Genomic DNA, 19455 nt, shown 5'->3' on the forward strand with positions numbered 1-19455 from the left:
CAGCGCACGGATCCCGTCCTGCTCTTCCTTCCTGCTCCTCTCGTCTCTTTTTCCCGGGACTACCTCCTCCTCCTCCTCCGCTGCTGCTGCACCGCGCCCTCCGTCCCGAGCACCGAGGAGCCGCACCGCCGCACGCCGGCCACAGCGCACCGCAGGACGGACAGCCATGTCACGGAGGTCCGCCTCTCTCCGCGGTCCTCCTGCGCTGTGAAATGCAGCAGCTCCGGGACGTCCTCCGCTCCTCAGCCTCCAGCAGCGACTCCACGCCGGGCCGCCGGTGACGGGACTTTCCTCTCTGGCTGCCGGACATGCTCCCCGCGTCCGGGCTCAAAGTTGAGCGCGCCCCGGCGGAGGGCCTCTAACAGGTCCGGGACGGTCCATGTAACCCGAGGCGGGGTCAAAGTTCAGCCCTGGGTGGAAATGTGAAAGCGAAGCAGGCGAACGGAGGGCTGCATCTCTCCCTCTCTCTCTCTTTCTCTTCTTTTCTGTCCACGCACACTTCACGCGCACACACACGCACACACGGGCTGGAGTTACTGTACCCCCCCACCACCCCAGCACACACACCCCACACACACATAAACACACACACACACCTCTTCCAGGTCTAAGATTAGAGCCGACAGATATGTATTCTCCGCTCTGTCTGACACAGGTGAGTCCAACTTTACAACTCGAGTCTGTGCGTAAAGAGTCTGCGTCAACTCTGCAGGAGCTCTGTCCATGTCTGTCCATGTCTGTCCATGTCTGTCCATGTCTGTCTGTCCATGTCTGTCCATGTCTGTCCATGTCTGTCTGTGGGGGGCATGTAGGGAGGCATGTAGGGGGGTCTGGGCTGTTTCTAGTCGGGGTAGTCTGGTCTTCCAGGATCCAAAATCTTTTCCGCCGTTGAACTTTTCCCGTCCTCCTCTTCCTCCTCTTCCTCCTCTTCCTCCGCTTCCTCGTGTCGTCGCGGTGTTTCTGAGCCGCTGGTGGTGTTTGTTTTCCAGCCCGCTGTGTCCCGGCTGCTCCGGGGCTCTGGACAATCTGGGAATGTGGATTTTATTTTGTGGACTCGTTAAACTTTGGCTCAGTCTCAACTGGACGCGCAAAGCAGTTTGGATGTGGTGGTCTGTCCCGGTCCTGGTCCCGGTCTGTCCCGGTCCTGGTCCTGGTCCTGGTCTGTGGTGGGGCGGAGGTGACTCTGGTCATTAATAGTTTCCTTCCTGCTGCTGCTCGGCCTCACACCGACATGTCTGCAGAGATGTTGGTGGAGGTGGAGGTGAGCTGAGGTGAACAACTCTGGAGAATAAAATCACACCAGGAAATAATTCACAGATGAATTAATCAATAAAATAATACAAAATAAAAACTAAAAAAATACTCTGACAATTTAATTTAAATTTTGACCATTTTAAAATATTTTTTTTTTTCTCTCCTGCAGTGTTGCGTTCAGGGTCAGAGGTTATTAGAGTAGAATTTAGGAGAATTATGACATCTACATTTAATATCACACATTTTTAATCCAGTTCAATCTGAGCTTCATTTTATTTCCAGATAAATTCATTTTTATTCCAGAACCTTTTTAATTTAATTCTCTTATTTAATGATTTGTTGATTAATTGACCGATCAGCTGATTGCTGGTAAATCTAAAAACTGTCCATGAAATGAAAATGAGCGTCGTCGTTTCTTTTTCTGTTTTCAGACTCGTTCTAGGAATTTAGATTTAACGTCCTAATCTGATTAAGATTCAGTTAAACCGATAATCAGCAGACACCGTCCTCAGCCTCTCAGCCTCTCCTCACGTTTATTTAATATTTAATTCATTTTCCTGACATTTGATCAGGAGTCTATTTTTATTTTGTCTTAACGCTGTCGTCAAATTTAAAGAAGAATCTTTATTTTAATATTTAAATTTTAGCCCAAAAGATTCAGACAAAAAAAAATAAAACGACACAAATTTAAACGTGGATTTTATTTTTGTCCTGGAATTAAACTAAATAAATCTGAAATGATTTTCTTTGTGGTGTTAGCGGCTGCTGTTCGGGCCTCGGCCTTGAGGGGGCGCTTTGTCCGACTCCTTTAATTCTAACGATAATTAGTCCAAAGTCTTTTCTTTTGTTTCTGGATTTTTAAACCGTTTAGAGTCTGCTGTGTTTACTGCAGCTGTAATGTTTAATAAATCAGATGAACGTGAGTCAAAAAGGAATAAATAAAAATAAACGTCTGAATCAGGACTAAAATGTCCCGCATTGATTTTAAATGATTTAAAACAGAGTTTAAAATCAGAGGCTGTGATTGGTCCAGACCGTCGTCCCTCTGATGTTGTGAACTCTTATTTTAATGGACCGGTGTCGTCCTCGGCGTGTCGGTGTCTCAGGGGTCTCTGTCGTCCCCCTCCTCGTGTCGGGGTGAGGGTCGTGGAGGAGGGAGGATTATCGTCGTTGTTTGGAGGCCGTCATGTGTCGGCGAGGAGCAGAGAGTGAACGGTTACTGAGGCCGTCGACTGAAAGAAAGAAAGAAGCTCGGCCTTTTATTCCACCTGGTTGATCCCTCCTCACGTCCTGTCTGACAGAATTAAAGTCATCAACAGAAAGAGAAAATATTTCTTTTAAAAAGGTTTTAGATTTATTTAGTTTAAAAAATATATTTTATTTCACAGTCATTTCTGTAAATGATCTGAGCCGGAGGTTTATTATTGTCTCACATTTTAGAATTACACTACTTCTTCTTCTTCTTCTTCTTCTTCTTCTTTTTTTTTTTCTGTCTGAATTTTGTTTAAAATCTTTGAATCTAAACCTAAAAGTTGGATCTTGTTCCTGTGTGAGCGAACGGAGCAGAAACAGGAAACATTCCTGAGAGCAGGAGAAGAACAAGAGGGATTATCTGGAGCCGCCGGCCGAATCTGAGACGGAGCGACTTGTTAAGTGGATTCTGTTTGTGGCCGACGGACGAGTGTGAAGCGCCGGTGGAGGAAGCTGAGAGGAATGTTGGTATGTGGCTCCAGAGAAACATCCACCGAGGAATGTGAGTGTTTGGAGACGAGGCCGAACGGAGGAGGACACGCCGAGACCAGACCAGACCAGACCAGAGCCCAGAACCCAGAGCCCAGAGCCCAGAGACCAGAGACCAGAGCCCAGAGAGCGGCTGCAGGTCGGCCGCTGAGCTGCTGGAGGCGCTTTGGGAGACAAACCCGTTCGTCTGGATCGTCTCCAAGAAGAAACAATGTGCTGCATTCAGAGCCCCCGACGAGGAGGCTGAACTGTGTTAGAGGAAAAAAACCAGCTGCAGCTGGCGCCCTGATGCACGGCCCCGAGATACAGTTTCATTCTCCAACATCTTCTAAACGTCTTCTGGTTCCATCTGGGTCTGAACCAGCAGCCACACTCACATCCTCCTCTAGTTTATTCAGACCCACAGAGAACAGCTGCTGTCCTTAAACAAAAAAAAAAAAAAACATTTTTAAATGATTTTAAAAGGAGTCAGAATAATACTGAACGTCAGACATTAATTTATCCATCGCTCTAAAACGCCAGACGACCGTTCAGCAGAAAGTTTATTCTTGATTTATTTTTCAGAAAATGATTCAGGAGAATAATTATTTTTCCCGTGAGAAGATCTGAGGATCTGAGGATCTGAGGTGTTGGATTCTTCTTTTATTTGTTGTGGAGCTGCTCTTTAATGTGAGGAGGAGGAGGTCAGGGCGGATGGAGGGAACCAGGAGTCGCTTTATTCACCGGGCTTCGTTCCCCTCTGCTCGGTCTGAGGTCGAATGCCACCCAGTCGCACCGAGCCGCTTTGATCCATGAATAGTCGAGTGCTTTTCTTTAGGAGGAGGAGGAGGAGGAGTCCCAGCCTCCCTCCCCCACATCTCCCCCTCTGATCTCCCCCCGTCCTCGGTCCCGTCCTGCTCCCTCGAAGGGTTTTTATCCAAATAAGAAATGTTTCCGTCGAGATGCTGAGACGGCCAAAACTTTAGAAACGTTCAGAGATTAATTTCTTCTTCTTCTCTTTTGTTCTGATTTATTTCAGATAAAACGAAACCAGTGTGGAATCAGTTTTAATCCAGATTCAGATAAATCTGAACTTTATCTGAACACCAGGAAAAATCTTTCACATTTAAACGGCGGGGAAAATAAATTAAGAATCAACAAAGATAATGAGGTGATGTGTTTTTAATAATAAACGTTGGGCGGCGTCTCCACTCTGAGTTTATTGAGACGTTTTCCTCGTCAGCGCCACAAAGAGCAGCTTTAATCCTGAGCCTCCATGTCGGTTTACCGCCTGGTTTAGTCTGGGTTTACTGGTGGTTTGGTGGTTTGGGGGGGGGGGGGGGGGGTCTGATGAATCCAGGCCGTCTGAGCTCGTTCCTCCTTGATAACTTCACCTGTACTTCACCTTTAATCCTGTAGCTTGTGTTGGTGTTGACGCTGGTTCTCGCTACCATGTTTGTTTCTGGTTTGTTTTTTTTGGTCGGATGGTGTGTTGGCAGACCCGTCCACCGCCCCCACCTCCTCCATCCCCACATTCCTTCAGCCGAGCCAGGAAAGACGAGAGGCTGCAGCACAAACTCTCCTCGTTTCCTCCTTTCTCCTTTCTCCTTTTCCACCTCTACACTACTCAGTTGAACTATGACCTCTTAGTGGCTAGGAGCTAAATGACTCAGGAGGAGCTACCTGTTGACAGGTGAAGATCTGGGACAGGAAGCTCATCAGGTGTTTGGTTTTTCACAATAAAAGCAGAGAAATTATAATTTCTTGCTCTTATTTGACCCTTGATGCTCTGAAATCAATCTGTGAATGATCAGAGGAAACAGTTCTCCTGAGATGAATACAACCAACTGATTGGAAATGACTTGAAAGTCAACAGAAAGGCACTGGCCACTTCATTAGGTACACTAGTGAATGCATTCCTGCTCTAAATATATCTAAAAAATATGTATTAATTAACTAGTGTACCTAATGAAGTGGACGTTATTTGTACTGGTGTACCTAATGAAGTGGACAGGGAGGGCATGTCAACACATTTAGGATATTTTCTTTGGATGAAAAATGATTCCTGCGTTTTGAAGACATTTAGATTCTTGAATCTGTAAAAATACTGATGACCTCATAAATCTGACGGGACCTGGACACACCGCTCTGCTAGCTAAGCTAACCAGCTAAGCTAACAAATGATAATGAGACAGAATAAAGGAAATAATGTGACGCTAGTGGACGTTATTTCTTGTTATTTATCTCCTACTGTCATGAACTGCTTTAGAAGGAGTGATGTTTCTGGTTTACGGGAAACTGAAGAACAGCCACATTGTTGTTGTGTGTGTTTTATGCATTCAGGTGTCCATCGTTGTCTCAACATGTCTCTTGTGTCTCACGTCCCTCAGGATGAATTCCATCCTTTCATCGAAGCCTTGCTGCCCCACGTCCGGGCCTTCGCCTACACATGGTTCAACCTGCAGGCTCGTAAGAGGAAGTACTTCAAGAAGCACGAGAAGCGCATGTCCAAGGAGGAGGAGCGCGCCGTCAAGGACGAGCTGCTCAGCGAGAAGCCCGAGGTCAAACAGAAGTGGGCGTCTCGCCTCCTGGCCAAACTGCGCAAGGACATCCGTCCTGAGTTCAGGGAGGACTTTGTGCTGACGGTGACGGGGAAGAAGGCGCCGTGTTGCGTCCTGTCCAACCCCGACCAGAAGGGCAAGATGAGGAGGATCGACTGCCTGCGCCAGGCGGACAAAGTGTGGAGGCTGGACCTGGTCATGGTGATTTTATTCAAAGGGATTCCCCTTGAAAGTACTGACGGCGAGAGGCTGGTCAAGTCTCCTCAGTGCTCCAACCCCAGCCTCTGTGTGCAGCCACATCACATCGGAGTTTCAGTCAAGGAGCTGGATCTCTACCTGGCCTACTTCGTCCACACAGGTCAGTGCTGCGTCCTTCCTCCTCCTCCTCCTCCTCCTCCTCCTCCTCCTCCTCCTGCTGCTGCTGCTGCTGCTGCTGCTTCGGTTGGTTGGTTGGTTGGTGTGTTGCTGGTTGGTTGGTGTGTTGTTGGTGTGTTGCTAGTTGGTTGGTGTGTTGGTGTGTTGCTGGTTGGTTGGTGTGTTGTTACTGTGTTGTTGGTGTCTGTCGTTTAATTCTGAGGCAACATTGCTGACGTTGATCTCAGCAGGCTTCAGTTTATTCATTATGAACACGTCAACTACTGAAGGAAGTTGTTTGTCACAGTTTTCATGTTCAGACCTCAGTACAGGTGTGAACAAACCCAGGACACATTATGTGTCTTTATGTCCTTCATCATCAGATGTTTGTTTCTCATCAGAGACCTGGTTCCTCTGAGGATGAAGCTTCCAGGTTTGAGTTCTAATCTGAGTCTTTGTCTCTAAAATAAATCAGATCTTAAGATGTGAGAGTCTTTCCATCTTGTTCCAACATCTGGATCATGTCTCCAAGTCAACAAGCAGCTGTTGATGGTTCTGATCCAGCGGTAGGTAGAGATCCATTAGAGACAGCAGCTGCTACAATATTCTACTGACCACATGATGGCGCTGCTGATTTACAGACACACAAACTGAGATCAGATCTCAAGTGCTGGCTGGGGACGCATGTGGAGACACATTTATATTAAGACCAGGTGAGACCAGGTGAGACCAGGTGTTGAAGGTCTGAGGTTTGGTTTCTCTGTCAGACATGTCGTTAGTCTCTGATATATTTCCATCGGTAGACGTCTGAGGAGCAGCTCTCTGTGTTTCTTTGTGAACATTTCATGATTAAAAAACAGAATTATCTGCAGAGCGGTTGTTGATCATGTCATGTCTGATCTCTGACTGATTCCAGAATATTGGAACTTTGTGCAGCAGTGAGTTACATTTAAATCCTCCGACACCAGACCTTAAAGCCTGAGTGGAAATGAACCGACGCAAACATTTAGCTCATGAAAGAAATGTAAATACAGACTGAACTTACTGGCTGGAAGTCCAGACCCTTCACTACAGAGGGATCTTTATTTGGAGGCTAGAGACTCGTTTTGATTTGACCCAGATCCAGTGAGCTGAGCCTTCAGGGTACCCCCCCCCCCCCCCCCCCGGTGGGGTCTGGGTGAGGGAGGATCAGGTTTCTTCCTGCCTCTTATTTAAGGCCTCGAAGCTTTTGTGGAGCGGCGGCGTTGATTAAAAGCCGCGTGAAGGCGGCCGACCTCTGGGGCTGGCGGGGCTGGAGGCGGGTCGGCCGGGGCAGCCCCAGGTCGGTAATTAAATTCATCGCCATACACTGACTGTTGTGGTGGTGGTGGTGGTGGTGGTGGTGGGGGGGGGTTGCCCATAGAAACCACAGAACTCCACCAGGCATTTATTATTTAATCCTTCAAAGAAACCTAATGTGGTTTTAAGCTTCAGCTGGCGGAAGTAACGTTTGGTCACATGATCTCTAGAAACCACCTGATAGATTCATTCAGTCATTGATCAGTTTCTCTACGTGATGAAACCTTCCCATCAGTCTGTCTTCACTGTTTCAGAGAATACCTTCAGTTTAATTTTAGTTTGAGTCTGAAGTTGTTGGAAGTCAACGGAAATGACCACAACTACAAAAGAACAAGACAGAAAATAGAGTTTCTACATTTCTTCATAAAAATAAAACATCCTGAAAGTCGACAAAGAACCCGACCAAACACCTGGGACAGAACCATTAGAGTAAAGTGAGCCAATATTACATATCATGTCCTCCTTGTCTCCAGTATCTGCTGTGACCTCCTTGTCACTAAATGTTTCTGGTAACAGCTGATCAGTGGTCTACAGCAGCTTGGAGGAATTTTAGCCCATTCCTCAGAACAGAACCACTTCAGTTCTGAGATGTTGGTGGGTTTCCTCACATCAACTGCTTGCTTCAGGTCCTTCCACAACATTTCTATTGGATTAAGGTCAGGACTTTGACTTGGCCGTTCCTAAACATTCATCTTGTTCTTCTTTAACCGTTCTTTTGTAGAACCATTTAGAAGTTCCCCATGGTTCCTTTGGGACCTCTCAGGCTATTACTGAGGGGTCTTTGTTGGTGGTTTGATATGTAATATTAGCTCTTTTTAATGGATAAAAAAACACACCAGTCTAACATTTGTGTTTCTTGTGTAGCTGGGGTCTCTTTGTCCACTTTCAGGATGTTTTTCATGTTTATGTAGAAACATTTATGAGTTGTTCTCTTACATGATCTTATTCTTTGGTTTTAATCAGAATCAACAGGAGGCTCTTTGTCCTGTTCCAGACTCGCTCATTAATCAGATTTAAACTAAACAGCTGAACAGGAAGTAACAGGTGGAGCTTTTCAAATTAAACACTTTCACTCTGAGGACTCACAGGCTGCAGAGGTCAGAGGTCAACCTGCCCTCTCTGTCTGAATTACGAGCTCAGCAGGGGTGAACGTTAGCATCACAACACGCGTCTAGAGGTCAGAGGTCAGAGGTCACGGCAGAGAGGTCACGGCCTCCGTGGTCAAACCGTTTAACCTCCAGGATAAACATGTTAGCTCCTCGTTAGCTCCTCGTTAGCTCAGACACACGGAACAAAGACGCCGTTAGAGAGATGGACTCCTCTGTCCTCCTTCAGCTGCTCCGCTTGATGGTTTTATCTTTTATCATTCGTCAGCGACAGTTTGACCTTTAGAAATCAAACCAGGGCTGGGTTTAAAATACAATATGAAAAGATCAGATATGGATTCATGAAATCATTGAACTCTCCTCCATCTGATGAAACTGAAACACCTGGATCACGTCTGACAGACAGGAAATACTCTTCAAAATAAAAGGACACGTGTGACGGTGGTGTGTTCAGATGGTCCACATAAAGTCATGGACACTCTGGTTTCTGGAAGGACAAAGACTGATTCTCTGAAAACTAAACTGGAGGCAGAAGATGGAGGAGACACCACAGAGCTCTGGAACCAATCAGGACGTAAGTCTCATGATCAGTTTAGTCTAACGTCAGAGGTTCATCTGTGTCTTAAAGAACGTGAGATAATCCATAAGAAACGGCAAACATTTAACTTTTATTTTACTTAATTCAACATTAGCATCAACATTAGCATCAACATTAGCATCTCTGACTCCCAGGCTCTGCCCGCCACCAACAATCAGACGTTAGAAGGTTTGTGTTCAGGTCACCTCGTACAACCCCGCAGGCTGTTTGTGTTTCTGTGGAAAGACTTTGACCCAGTTCCTGATCTCTTAAAGAGATTTGGAGCTTCGTGTCTCTGACCAGACGTCGTCCTCCGTCCTCCACTAGATCATTAGTCTCCGAGAAGTCACACCTGGAAACACAAGAAAACGTTTAGTTCACACCTGACACGTTAAAAGCATCTTAAGGGGATGATCCATATGTTAGAACAAGCTGTGAAGGCTTCTCCGTCCTGATGTCACATATTTAAGGAGGACTGCTGGCTGCTCTCCTCTTCTTCTGTTGCTGTTTGTCATGTGGAGCTGTTTAAGGCTGAAAACCACAGACTCTGTTGTGGTTCCTAAACTACACACCATGACCACAGGACCCCCCCCCCCACCCCCCACCCCAACCAACAACACGCGTCCAAAAATCACCAACATCCTCAGAGTCAGTTTCTTCTCATTAGTCTGAGTTGGATGGAAACAATGAGAAGACCCCCCCCCCCCCACAAACTCCTCCACCCCCTCCCTGCTCCTCCTCTCTGAAACAACAACAACAACAACAATAATAATAATGTTTAAAGTGTATTGTGGTGATGGACGGGGTTTCCAGAGGGTGACAGCAGGGGTCGACCACTCACTCAGGTCCTTCCCATCGTCTCCCTCTGCTGCCTCCCCCGTCCTCCCCCGTCCTCCCCCTCCCTCCCCCTCCCTCCCTGCTCTGCGGCTGGCTGCTAATTAAATTCCTGCGCTGTCCATTAGACGGATAGAGTGAGCGGACTGCTGACTCAACACAGGTAGGGCAGCTCCTCGGCGTAATGGCTCCGAGAGCAATTCATTTGGCCGGCCCGTTTTACACATCCCTGGGTCACCGCAGGCTTTCAAGGGTGCAGGGGGGGTGGGGGTGGGGGAGGGAATGTGTGGGGGGGGCTATAAGCTAATACCGTCAAAATGCTTTAATTCTAAAACGGACTCTGGACACGACTGTGTCCTCTAAATGTACTGACATGCTCTTTCTGTAGTCACCCCCCCAGATGAACTTCTGGTCTCAGTCCTGGTCTGTGTTTCAGTTCTCTGGTATGAACCTGATTCACTCCACAGACATCTCTATCTCTATCTCTGTCTTTATCTCTGTCTCTAATTATCTCCAACCCTAATCATCTCTATCACTATCTCTATTCCTAATTATCTCTATCTCTGTCTCTAATGATCTCTATCTCTACCTCTGTCTCTAATGATCTCTATCTCTAATCATCTCTATCTCTAATCATCTCTGTCTCTATCTCTGGCTCTAATTATCTTTGTCTCTATCTCTGTCTCTAACCATCTCTATCTCTAATCATCTCTATCTCTATCTCTAATCATCTCTATCGCTATCTCTAATTATCTCTATCTCTATCTCTATCACTGCCTGTAATGATCTCTATCTCTAACCTTCTCTATCTCTATCTCTATCTCTGTCTCTAATGATCTCTATCGCTAATCATCTCTATCTCTAATCATCTCTATCTCTGTCTCTAATCATCTCTATCTCTATCTCTATCTCTGTCTCTAATGATCTCTCTCTGTCTCTGTCTCTAATGATCTCTATCTCTAATTATCTCAATCTCTAATTATCTCTATCTCTATCTCTATCTCTGTCTGTAATGATCTCTATCTCTAATCATCTCTGTCTCTAATCATCTCTATCTCTATCTCTAATTATCTCTATCTCTATCTCTGTCTCTAATGATCTCTATCTCTATCTCTATTTAAACCCAGAGATTCATTTATTTATCAGATCTAATCTTAAATCTTGAATCTAAAGAACAACCCGTTGGTACGTGTCGTGTTTCAGTCTGATCCAGACTCTGAGGATGAACCACCAAGTTGGAAAACCACTGAGTCGTCTCTTCTTCCTCCTCTTCCTGATCCTCCTCCTCCTCCTCTTCCTGATCCTCCCCTCCTCCTGCTCCTCCTCCTCCTGGGGGTGGGGGTATGATGCAGCAGGAGTAATTTAGGAGGTGACAGCTCATAAAGGAAGAGCGATGGCTGAGAGCTGCTGACTGGACGCTGGTTCTGTTGGATCAGAACCAATCAGAGGTCACAGCAGGTTTGTTTGTCCTCTTCGTCCTCATTGGTCGCCCTCTGTATGCTCCCAGGCCTCCTCCTCCTCCTCCTCCTACTCCTCCTCCTCCTCCTGCTTCATCATCAGCTTCTCTTGTTAGGATACAAGCTTCAAATCCCCCTCCTCACCCTCCTCACCCTCAAGAAACTAGACAACACCAACAACATCCCACCTCCTCCTCTCCTCGCCCTCCTTCTTCTCCTCCTCCTCCTCCTCATTATCATGTCAATCACAGCTCAGCCTCCATCATCGGGCTCATCTTTTTTCCTCCTCATCTTCATCATCGTTACAGGAACGAGGGATGGAGGAAGATGAGGAGGAGGAGAGGAGGAGAGTGTCTCTACCTCCTGGTTCTCACACTCTGTCTCTGTCCTCCTCCAGTTTGTTCTGGTCCAGACTTCATTCACTTTTCATCTAATTAACATCTCATCTGCATAACTTGTTGCTGCATCCCCCTCCACCCCTCCTCCCCTCCTCCTCCCCCCTTCCCTCCTCCTCCCCTCCTCCTCCTCCTCCTCCTCCTCTCTTCGTAGCTGTAGTTGAGCTGTTCTCTCTTGACCTGAGGAATCATTCACAGCAACGACAGCTTCACTTTGTTTTCTGGTGCAGGAGAACCTGATCCTCCTCCTTCTCCTCCTCCTCTCCCTCCCCCTCTGGTATGACTCTTTTAAGGTGGTGTGACTTTTTTAAGGTGGTATGACTCGTGGCTCTGCATAGATCAGGACTAAACTCTTACAGATTTTATTTTTAAATCTGGTTTCTTTGAAGACGCATGTGAACAGGAAGTGGATCACGTTGACCTTTAAACCTAAAGAAACTCTCCAGGTGGATCTCACCAATGCTAACAGTTAGCTTAGCTTCAAGTAAATGTTCTGAACCCTAATGAATGAATGAATGAATGGATCCAGGGTGTAGCTGTCCCTCGGTCTCGTCGTGTCTTTGCCTCATTGGTTAAAGCAGCGCTGTGATGGAGGACGCTCACTGAGACGGAGAGAGGACAGGAAGGACGGACAGTTTAGTTTATCAGACGTAATGACCAGTGGTTTATTATCTACTTCCTCCTTAAATCTCCAGAAATCCTAGTGGAGTTTGGTTGGGTCATTATTATTCAACATGATAATAAAGACATTATAAAGAAGAAGTAGTGTGAGGATGAGGAGGAGACAGCCACTCTTCCTCCATGATGTTTAATCCACCATCCACACGGAGCTAGCTGTTGTTGTCATAGCGACGGGTTTATTAATGCATCGATGTGAACAGGAACCACAACGTCGTTCAGCGTCATGTCAGACTCTTTCTCTGCTAATTAGCAGATAGTTAGCAGAGTTAGCGGCTAGTTAGCAGAGTTAGCAGCTAGTTAGCAGCTAGTTAGCAGAGTTAGCGGCTAGTTAGCAGATAGCTAGCAGATAGTTAGCTGACTTCAGCAGAGCTCAGTAAAGGCTCAGCCTCCACTGCAGGACATGGAGGCTGTAAGCTACATACGCAGCCTACGTCAGTGTCTGTCATTTCTACTTGTACCTCGTCAGTCTGTCTCTGTAACACCTCCACCCAAACACTAGAAGGCGCTGTGTCTTTTTTGTCAGTCGGGTTAATTGTTGTTTCTATTTCCTGCTTCACTTTCAATAATGGTGACTAAAGATGAGTTGTATAAATGTCTGAACCTCCTCCACGTCCTCCGTTTTTATTGATCCAAATCAATCAATTCAAGAATGACAGCGTTGTAGAAGCAGCCAGAAACACGCCACTACCAAGAGGACTGCGTCCGAGAGCTGACGTCAGTTACAACGCTAGGGTCTGGGCTGTCGTCATAGCTACGGCGTCAGTTTCACACACGTCTAAACCGCCTATTATCGTATCTGGATTTCCTTTCAGTTCCCAACAGAGAGACTCCAGAACAGCTGTAGTGGTCGGGGATGAATTAGTTTATCAGAAGTCGCAGCAGGTCGGTGTCAGAGCTGCTAATCACAAGGATTTAACTTCCTCTTCATCAACAAACTGTCTGCGTTGGTGTTTGTGGGTTTCAGTGTTGACATGAGGAACGTTTTGGTGCAGACGGTTTAATTTCATTCAGTAAGAGGTCGTCCCAGATATGAAACCAGAGACGCTGCTCACAGGCTTTCCCCTCAGCTCTGTCTGTCAGGTGAAGTCTGGTTTATGGAAGTGATGGGTTCGATGATTGATAGTTTAGTCTTGAGGCAGACTGTTGATTTCAGGTGGAGTTGTTTACAGGTTATCGACTGTTTGAAGCTAATGTAACGCCAAGTGGTAAGTTCTGAAGAGGTTCTGGAAGGGGAAGCTTTGTTTTACTTGGAGCCACTTCCTTCAGTGAGACTACAAACAATCCCAGAATGCAACAGATCAGACTGACGAGGTACAGATCAAATCTTAGATCAGCTCCATCTCTGAGAGCAGCGTCAGGATTTAAAAAGTCTGAGGACAGAGCAGAGCTGGAGTAAAGCTGGAGGAGACACCACAAACCTCTGGAACCGACCAGGACGTTGGTTTGAGTTTGAAGATAAACCGAAATAATCTGAACGAAGCGACAACATGAAGTCCTCACAAAGGTAGTATTCCCTGAGAACAGCTGAATACAGTCTGAGGCTGGACTGGGGGGCCGGCGCTGCCCTTCACGGTGTAGCACTGCAGCGAGGGAGGAGGAGGAGGTGGAGGAGGAGGAGGAGGAGGAGGAGGAGGAGGAGGAGTGTGTCCTCATAAATAATTCCTCTCCATATTGCTTTTAAACGATAGCATCCCTCGGCCGCCCCGTCGCAGCACACAGCTCCCCATAAATGATACTGTCAGGGCTAATACAGGCCTCCATTACTGAGGAGCTCCACCTTCACACCATCAGAGAGGAGGAGGTGGAGGAGGTGGAGGAGGACTCTCAGTCTGAATCAACAGGCTGGATTCCTAGAGAAGCCGCGGCAGAGCAGGGAACGATGGGGGGGGGATGGATGAGCGGTCGGCTGCAGAGCTGAGTCCAACTTTCCCAGCGTTCCCTGGAGATGCGGTGACTCGGCAGAATGTACCGAGTCCAGACCCGAGGGAGCAGCCGGGCAGAGGAAGCTGCTGAGACGTGACGGCTGGTACCACCGGCCCCCGGGGCCCCCGGGACCCCCAGGCCCCCAGAGGAGGCTCCATGGCTATAGACCAGTAACGCTCCACTGCTGGACCGGGACAATACAGAGTACTGAGACCTGTCTGGGTCCAGTCACGAGTCTTCATCATGAGTCTAGTAGTTTCAGATCAGGACCAGAACTATTCTGATCCGTATCAGAACCGATCCAGATTACAGTGACTGGATCTTAACGCCATCAACTAAAACCATGTCCCTGTAGAGTCCGACTACTTCACCAGAGGAGAAGACAAGAAGATCAGAACTGACTGGTTCTGATCGGACCTCGTTCTCTGGTGTTGATCCTGCAGTAAAACTTTATTAAAGGGTCCTCTTCCTCTTTCTTCTTCTTCTTCTTCTTCCTCCTTTTCTTCTTCCTCTTCCTCTTCCTCTTTCTTCCTCCTCTTCTTTTTCTCCTGCTACTTGTTTACATGTCGTCCCTTCCGCCGTCTCAGCTCCTTTGTCCCGACTACAGCCATGTGATGAAAGTTGTAGTAGGTGGCCAGGACCCCCCCCCCCCCCCCCCACGGCCCCATGGCCCCCCCAGCCTCGGGCCCTGCACGCCTGTTTGATTGAGAGGATTAGTAAGACAAAGGGCCCGACGGCACTTACTGGCGTTCCTAATGAAACGGCACTACAGATAAATGAGCGTCCCGCTCTGGAGTGACCGCCCCCCCGCTGGGATTAAGTGGCCTCCTCCTGTTTCTTTTGTGGCTTCGTTTTCCAGCAGCTCCATCAGGCCCCGAGTCGGAGGCCCCCAACTCAACACCACCTCTGTCCTCTGAGCCTCAGGTCCTCTCCATGACTCCTGGTCACAGCTCACAGTGGGATGGCATTGCTAGCGTTGATGTTAGCATTAGCATCATTAGCATACATAGAGGAACTGAGTACGGTTCAGATGAAACGTAAAAACTGGAACCGGTACTAAGTCGGTTCTACTTCCAGCTACAATAACTAACTGGCAGCTAGTTGGCAGCTAGTTAGCAGCTAGTTAGCAGCTAGTTAGCAGAATGTCACTGTTACTCTTCTGTCCATCACCACATTAAGCCCCGCCCACATGATCTGATTGGCCGGGCAGATCTTTGCAGGAGCAGAGAGACTCAGTCTTTAAAGATGTTGTTGTGTCTGAACTGGACTGGATGTTGGTGGTTCTGGTCGGGGGGGCTGTAGCTAATGCTAATGCAGACCCTGAGGGCACCATCGATGGCAGTGAGGCATGCTGGGAGTTGAGGTCAGTGTGTCAGCAGCCTGACTTACTGACCTACAAACTGAACACAGACCTGGGCCGTCCCTTCAGCACGCCTTGGTGTCCTCTGAGCGTCTGTCCTGGTATGGACACCTGGCAGTCAAAGGTTTCAGTTCTTTAAAAATGTCTCCATCTGGTTGTTTGTCTGCTCAGCGTCTGGTGTCCATGATGAGGACGTCTTCTCATCAGCTTCTGTCCTCCTGGAAGTAGCCTCCACCAAATATTTTGTCCCTTTCAAATCTTGCATCTTTATGTTGTCCTCTGGTCCCCTGGTTCTCTGTCCCACTGGGGGACAGTTTGGACCCGTCAGGTTACAGACTGGTCTCATCTGGTCGTCCCCCTCATCAGTCCTCAGCCTTACCGTTGTGATCTGACGTCCTCTGTTCATGTCTCATACTTGTAGGAAGAGACGTGAGGGGAGGTAGAGGGAGGAAAGGGGGTGGAAGGGTTGGGGGGGGGTGAGGGGGTATCAGCAACATAATACCGTCTTTGTTGAGGCCACGTGGAAAAAGATCGTCCCAGAGAGACACATCTGGACGCTCTGTCTGTCTTTAGCTGCCGGCCGTCTTCATTCCTCCAGTCTCTGCAGTCCTCTAGGGCAGAACCAGGCAGGGTGGGGTGTGTGGGGGGGGGGGTCAAAGGGGAGGAACATGAAGTCCCATGGGGGGTGAGGGTGGGAGGAGAGGAGATGGGGTAGTTCTGGGGGCAGGAGGGCAAAGCCGGGGGAAGATGTAAAGCGTCCGCCACAGGCCCTGACAGCCACACAGGAAGGAGATCACAGGAGATCAGCCCCCCCACTGACCTCCCCCTCCTCCACTCCTTCACTCCTCAACATCACCCTCAGCGCCTCCTCCTCCTCCTCCTCCTCCTCCTCCTCCCTGTGAGTCCTGTCTGTGCTCAGAGAAGAAGACACTGGTTGATCCAGAAGCTTCCTGTGTTTATATATCAGCTGATCGTCTGATCAATAACTGATCAGCTTCATGGACGACTTGAGGACAGAAGACACTCTGTCTCAGAGGACGCTTTGTCTCAGAGGACGCTTTGTTTTAAATAAACTGAGATCAGTAGTTAGAGAAGCGTTAGGGACCATGAGGTCACAGGTTCGATTCCCTCTGGTCCTACTGTGTTCACCTGATGGTTAAATGCTGATAGTTCCTGGTCAGATGATAGTACTGGTTTCTCCATCTTTATTATATTATATTATATTATGTTATATTATATTATATTATATTATATTATATTATATTATGTTATGTTATGTTATATTATGTTATATTATATTATATTATATTATATTATGTTATATTATGTTATATTATATTATATTATGTTATGTTATGTTATATTATATTATATTATATTATGTTATATTATATTATATTATATTATATTATATTATGTTATATTATATTATATTATATCATATTATATTATGTTATATTATATTATATTATGTTATATTATATTATATTATATTATATTATATTATATTATATTATATTATATCAGATCATCTGGGCTCTTCTCACCTGCAGCTGTTCATCAGTCTCAGGTGAATCTAAACTCTGACGGTCATTTAGTTGAAACATCTTATTATCAGACTGAGGCCACGGCAGGTTGATGAGACACACACTGGTCCTGACAGAGTGAATGTTTGATGGTGAAATGCATCCTGGGAGTTGCAGTTCTTTTCATGTGTATTAACAGTATGTTAGTAGGCTATCAGCACAGCTGTAATTGTTCAGTAATGATATTTACAGAATATAAAACTAAAGAGTAGTTCACTGTGTCCTTACTGTATGTTATCACTTAGCTTAGCTTAGCTTAGCGTAGCTTAGCATAGCTTAGCTAGTAGACTGGAAAAACTAAATCCAAACAAACATCTTCCTGAAAGTTTACATGAAAAAAGAAGATTGATGATAAACTGAGCTGGAGCTGTGGTGAGCTAACGAGCTGCTAAGGTTAGCTAGGTTAGCTAGGTTAGCTAGGTTAGCTAACCTTAGCAGACTAAAGTTCTTGTTAAGTAAAAGTTTAAAATAACATAAACTTCCATGAAGCGTCAGCATATCATCAGGTCTCCTCAAGTCATGTGATCTAATGACAGGATTATTATTACAGTCAGACCATCATGTAATTACCCAGAATGCAACAGGAACTAGAGTCTGTTGCTGTAATGAAGCAGTATGTTGTTGTACTGTAGGTTTTTATAGATAAATCTGTTCTTCTGAACGTCTAAAGCAGCGGTGATGCTGATGAGTGAGGATGAATGAGGAGGAGGAGGAGGAGGAGGAGGAGGAGGAGGTGTCGGTGTTTGTCTGAGCCGGTGGTCTGGCTGGATTCATTATTTAGTGAGAGCTATTACTGGGGATAAGAGGCTGCTCTCTCCTCTCTCTCAGGGCCGCATCGATTGCTTTAATTGCCCCGAAAGATTGTCAACTCTTAAGATAGATATTAAAGCGCCGACGAGGCTCTGCCAGGATGCACGGCAAATGGAGCTAACAGCCCTGAGTGTGTGTGTGTGTGTGTGGGGGGGGGGGGGGGGGTAAGGATAGAGGACTGGCTGAGCCCAGAGCGGGATGCAACATGTCCCAGGCCGCCTGTCCTGCAGCGAGCGAGGTCTCGCTTCGCCCGATCGATAACATCCTTGTGAACACACGAGGCGCTCACTGACAGGAAGTAAAAAAATTTAAAGGGGGGGGGGGGGGGTTAGCTGCCAGCTGGTTTGTCCTCTGTTTGCAGATCAATATGTTTGGGAAAGAGTTGTTTGTTATCTGGCGATGCAGCTGGATGTGACGACCAGTGTCCCACATGTTTAGATGTCTGAGGTCAGCCCAGGCCACGCAGCTACAGAGAAAAAGACAGCAGAAGAAGAAAAAAACAAAGACGCTGGATGGCAACGGCCTAAAAACAACCCTTTTCTCTATGGACTTTTGAATGGAAACTATTAAAGGAATCTGGTCCATGCTTTGAGCACTAGGGGCGCTGTGGAGCAATGCTTTCCAAGTAGAGAGTTGTTTGACCAAGATTTTTAACTTGTTTTATTTAGTTTAAATCCTGCACGGCGTCCGAGGCCACATGTCCATTAGTTATTATTATCACACGGGCAGAACTTAACGTTTAATGAGATGATTTCTAGAGATTTAAAGTCAGAAACGTCCGGCCTGTCTGCGGCGTTTTCTTGGAAGGCTGCCGGCTGGGATTCCCCGCTGGTCTGATCCCCGAGAGGAAAATGTTGGTGGGTTGAATCTGGGATTAACCTGATGACTGACGTTGTGAAAACAGGTTCACGTGAGGAGAGATTAATTATCTAATAGGATTCAATCAAAGGAAGTCATCAGGAAGTGGGGATCAGCTGATCAAACATTTAGAAACAGATGCAAGAGTTTATTTTTCTGACCTGTCGGTTTAAGTTTGTTCTGCGCTCAAACGTTTCCAGGAACTGATTTCAGAAAAAACAAAACCTCAGAGTTAAATGTGGAGGATCAGATCAGAGCCTTGTACTTCATCACTTATTTCTGTTAACTGAGCTCCACTGTGGTTAGCTAGCTAGCTGCTAACTAGCTGCTAACTAGCAGCACTGTGGTTAGCTAACTAGCTGCTAACTAGCTGCTAACTGAGCTATATTCCGTTTCTTTACTCAGATGTTGCAGTTAGTTATTGTAGCGACATTTATTGTCTCATCTCCTCTTCATCTCCTCTTCATCTCCTCCTCATCTCCTCCTCATCTTCTCCTCTTCATCTCCTCTTCATCTCCTCCTCATCTCCTCTTCATCTCCTCCTCATCTCCTCTTCATCTCCTCCTCCTCTTCTCCTCATCCTCTTCATACGTCTTCATGTGATGAAAGGATGAATTAAAGAGGAGGAGTGGAGGAGCAGGT

At 46.7% G+C, this 19455-nt stretch overlaps 1 protein-coding gene across 1 annotated transcript in view; it reads left to right on the forward strand.

Moving 5' to 3' along the window:
* Positions 1-421: 421 nt before the first annotated feature.
* nfia (nuclear factor I/A) overlaps positions 422-19455 on the forward strand; it is a gene marked incomplete at its 3' end in the record, with an annotated part of 37509 nt that continues 18475 nt past the window's right edge. Inside the window, exons 1-2 of the mRNA XM_084548964.1 lie at positions 422-655; positions 5364-5892. Coding sequence (XP_084405090.1) covers positions 629-655; positions 5364-5892 — 556 coding nt within the window. The 5' untranslated portion in view covers positions 422-628. The remainder of the gene's footprint in view (positions 656-5363; positions 5893-19455) is intronic.

Source organism: Chelon labrosus, assembly GCF_963514085.1.
Source record: "Chelon labrosus genome assembly, chromosome: 7".
NCBI classification, from domain to species: Eukaryota; Metazoa; Chordata; class Actinopteri; order Mugiliformes; family Mugilidae; genus Chelon; species Chelon labrosus.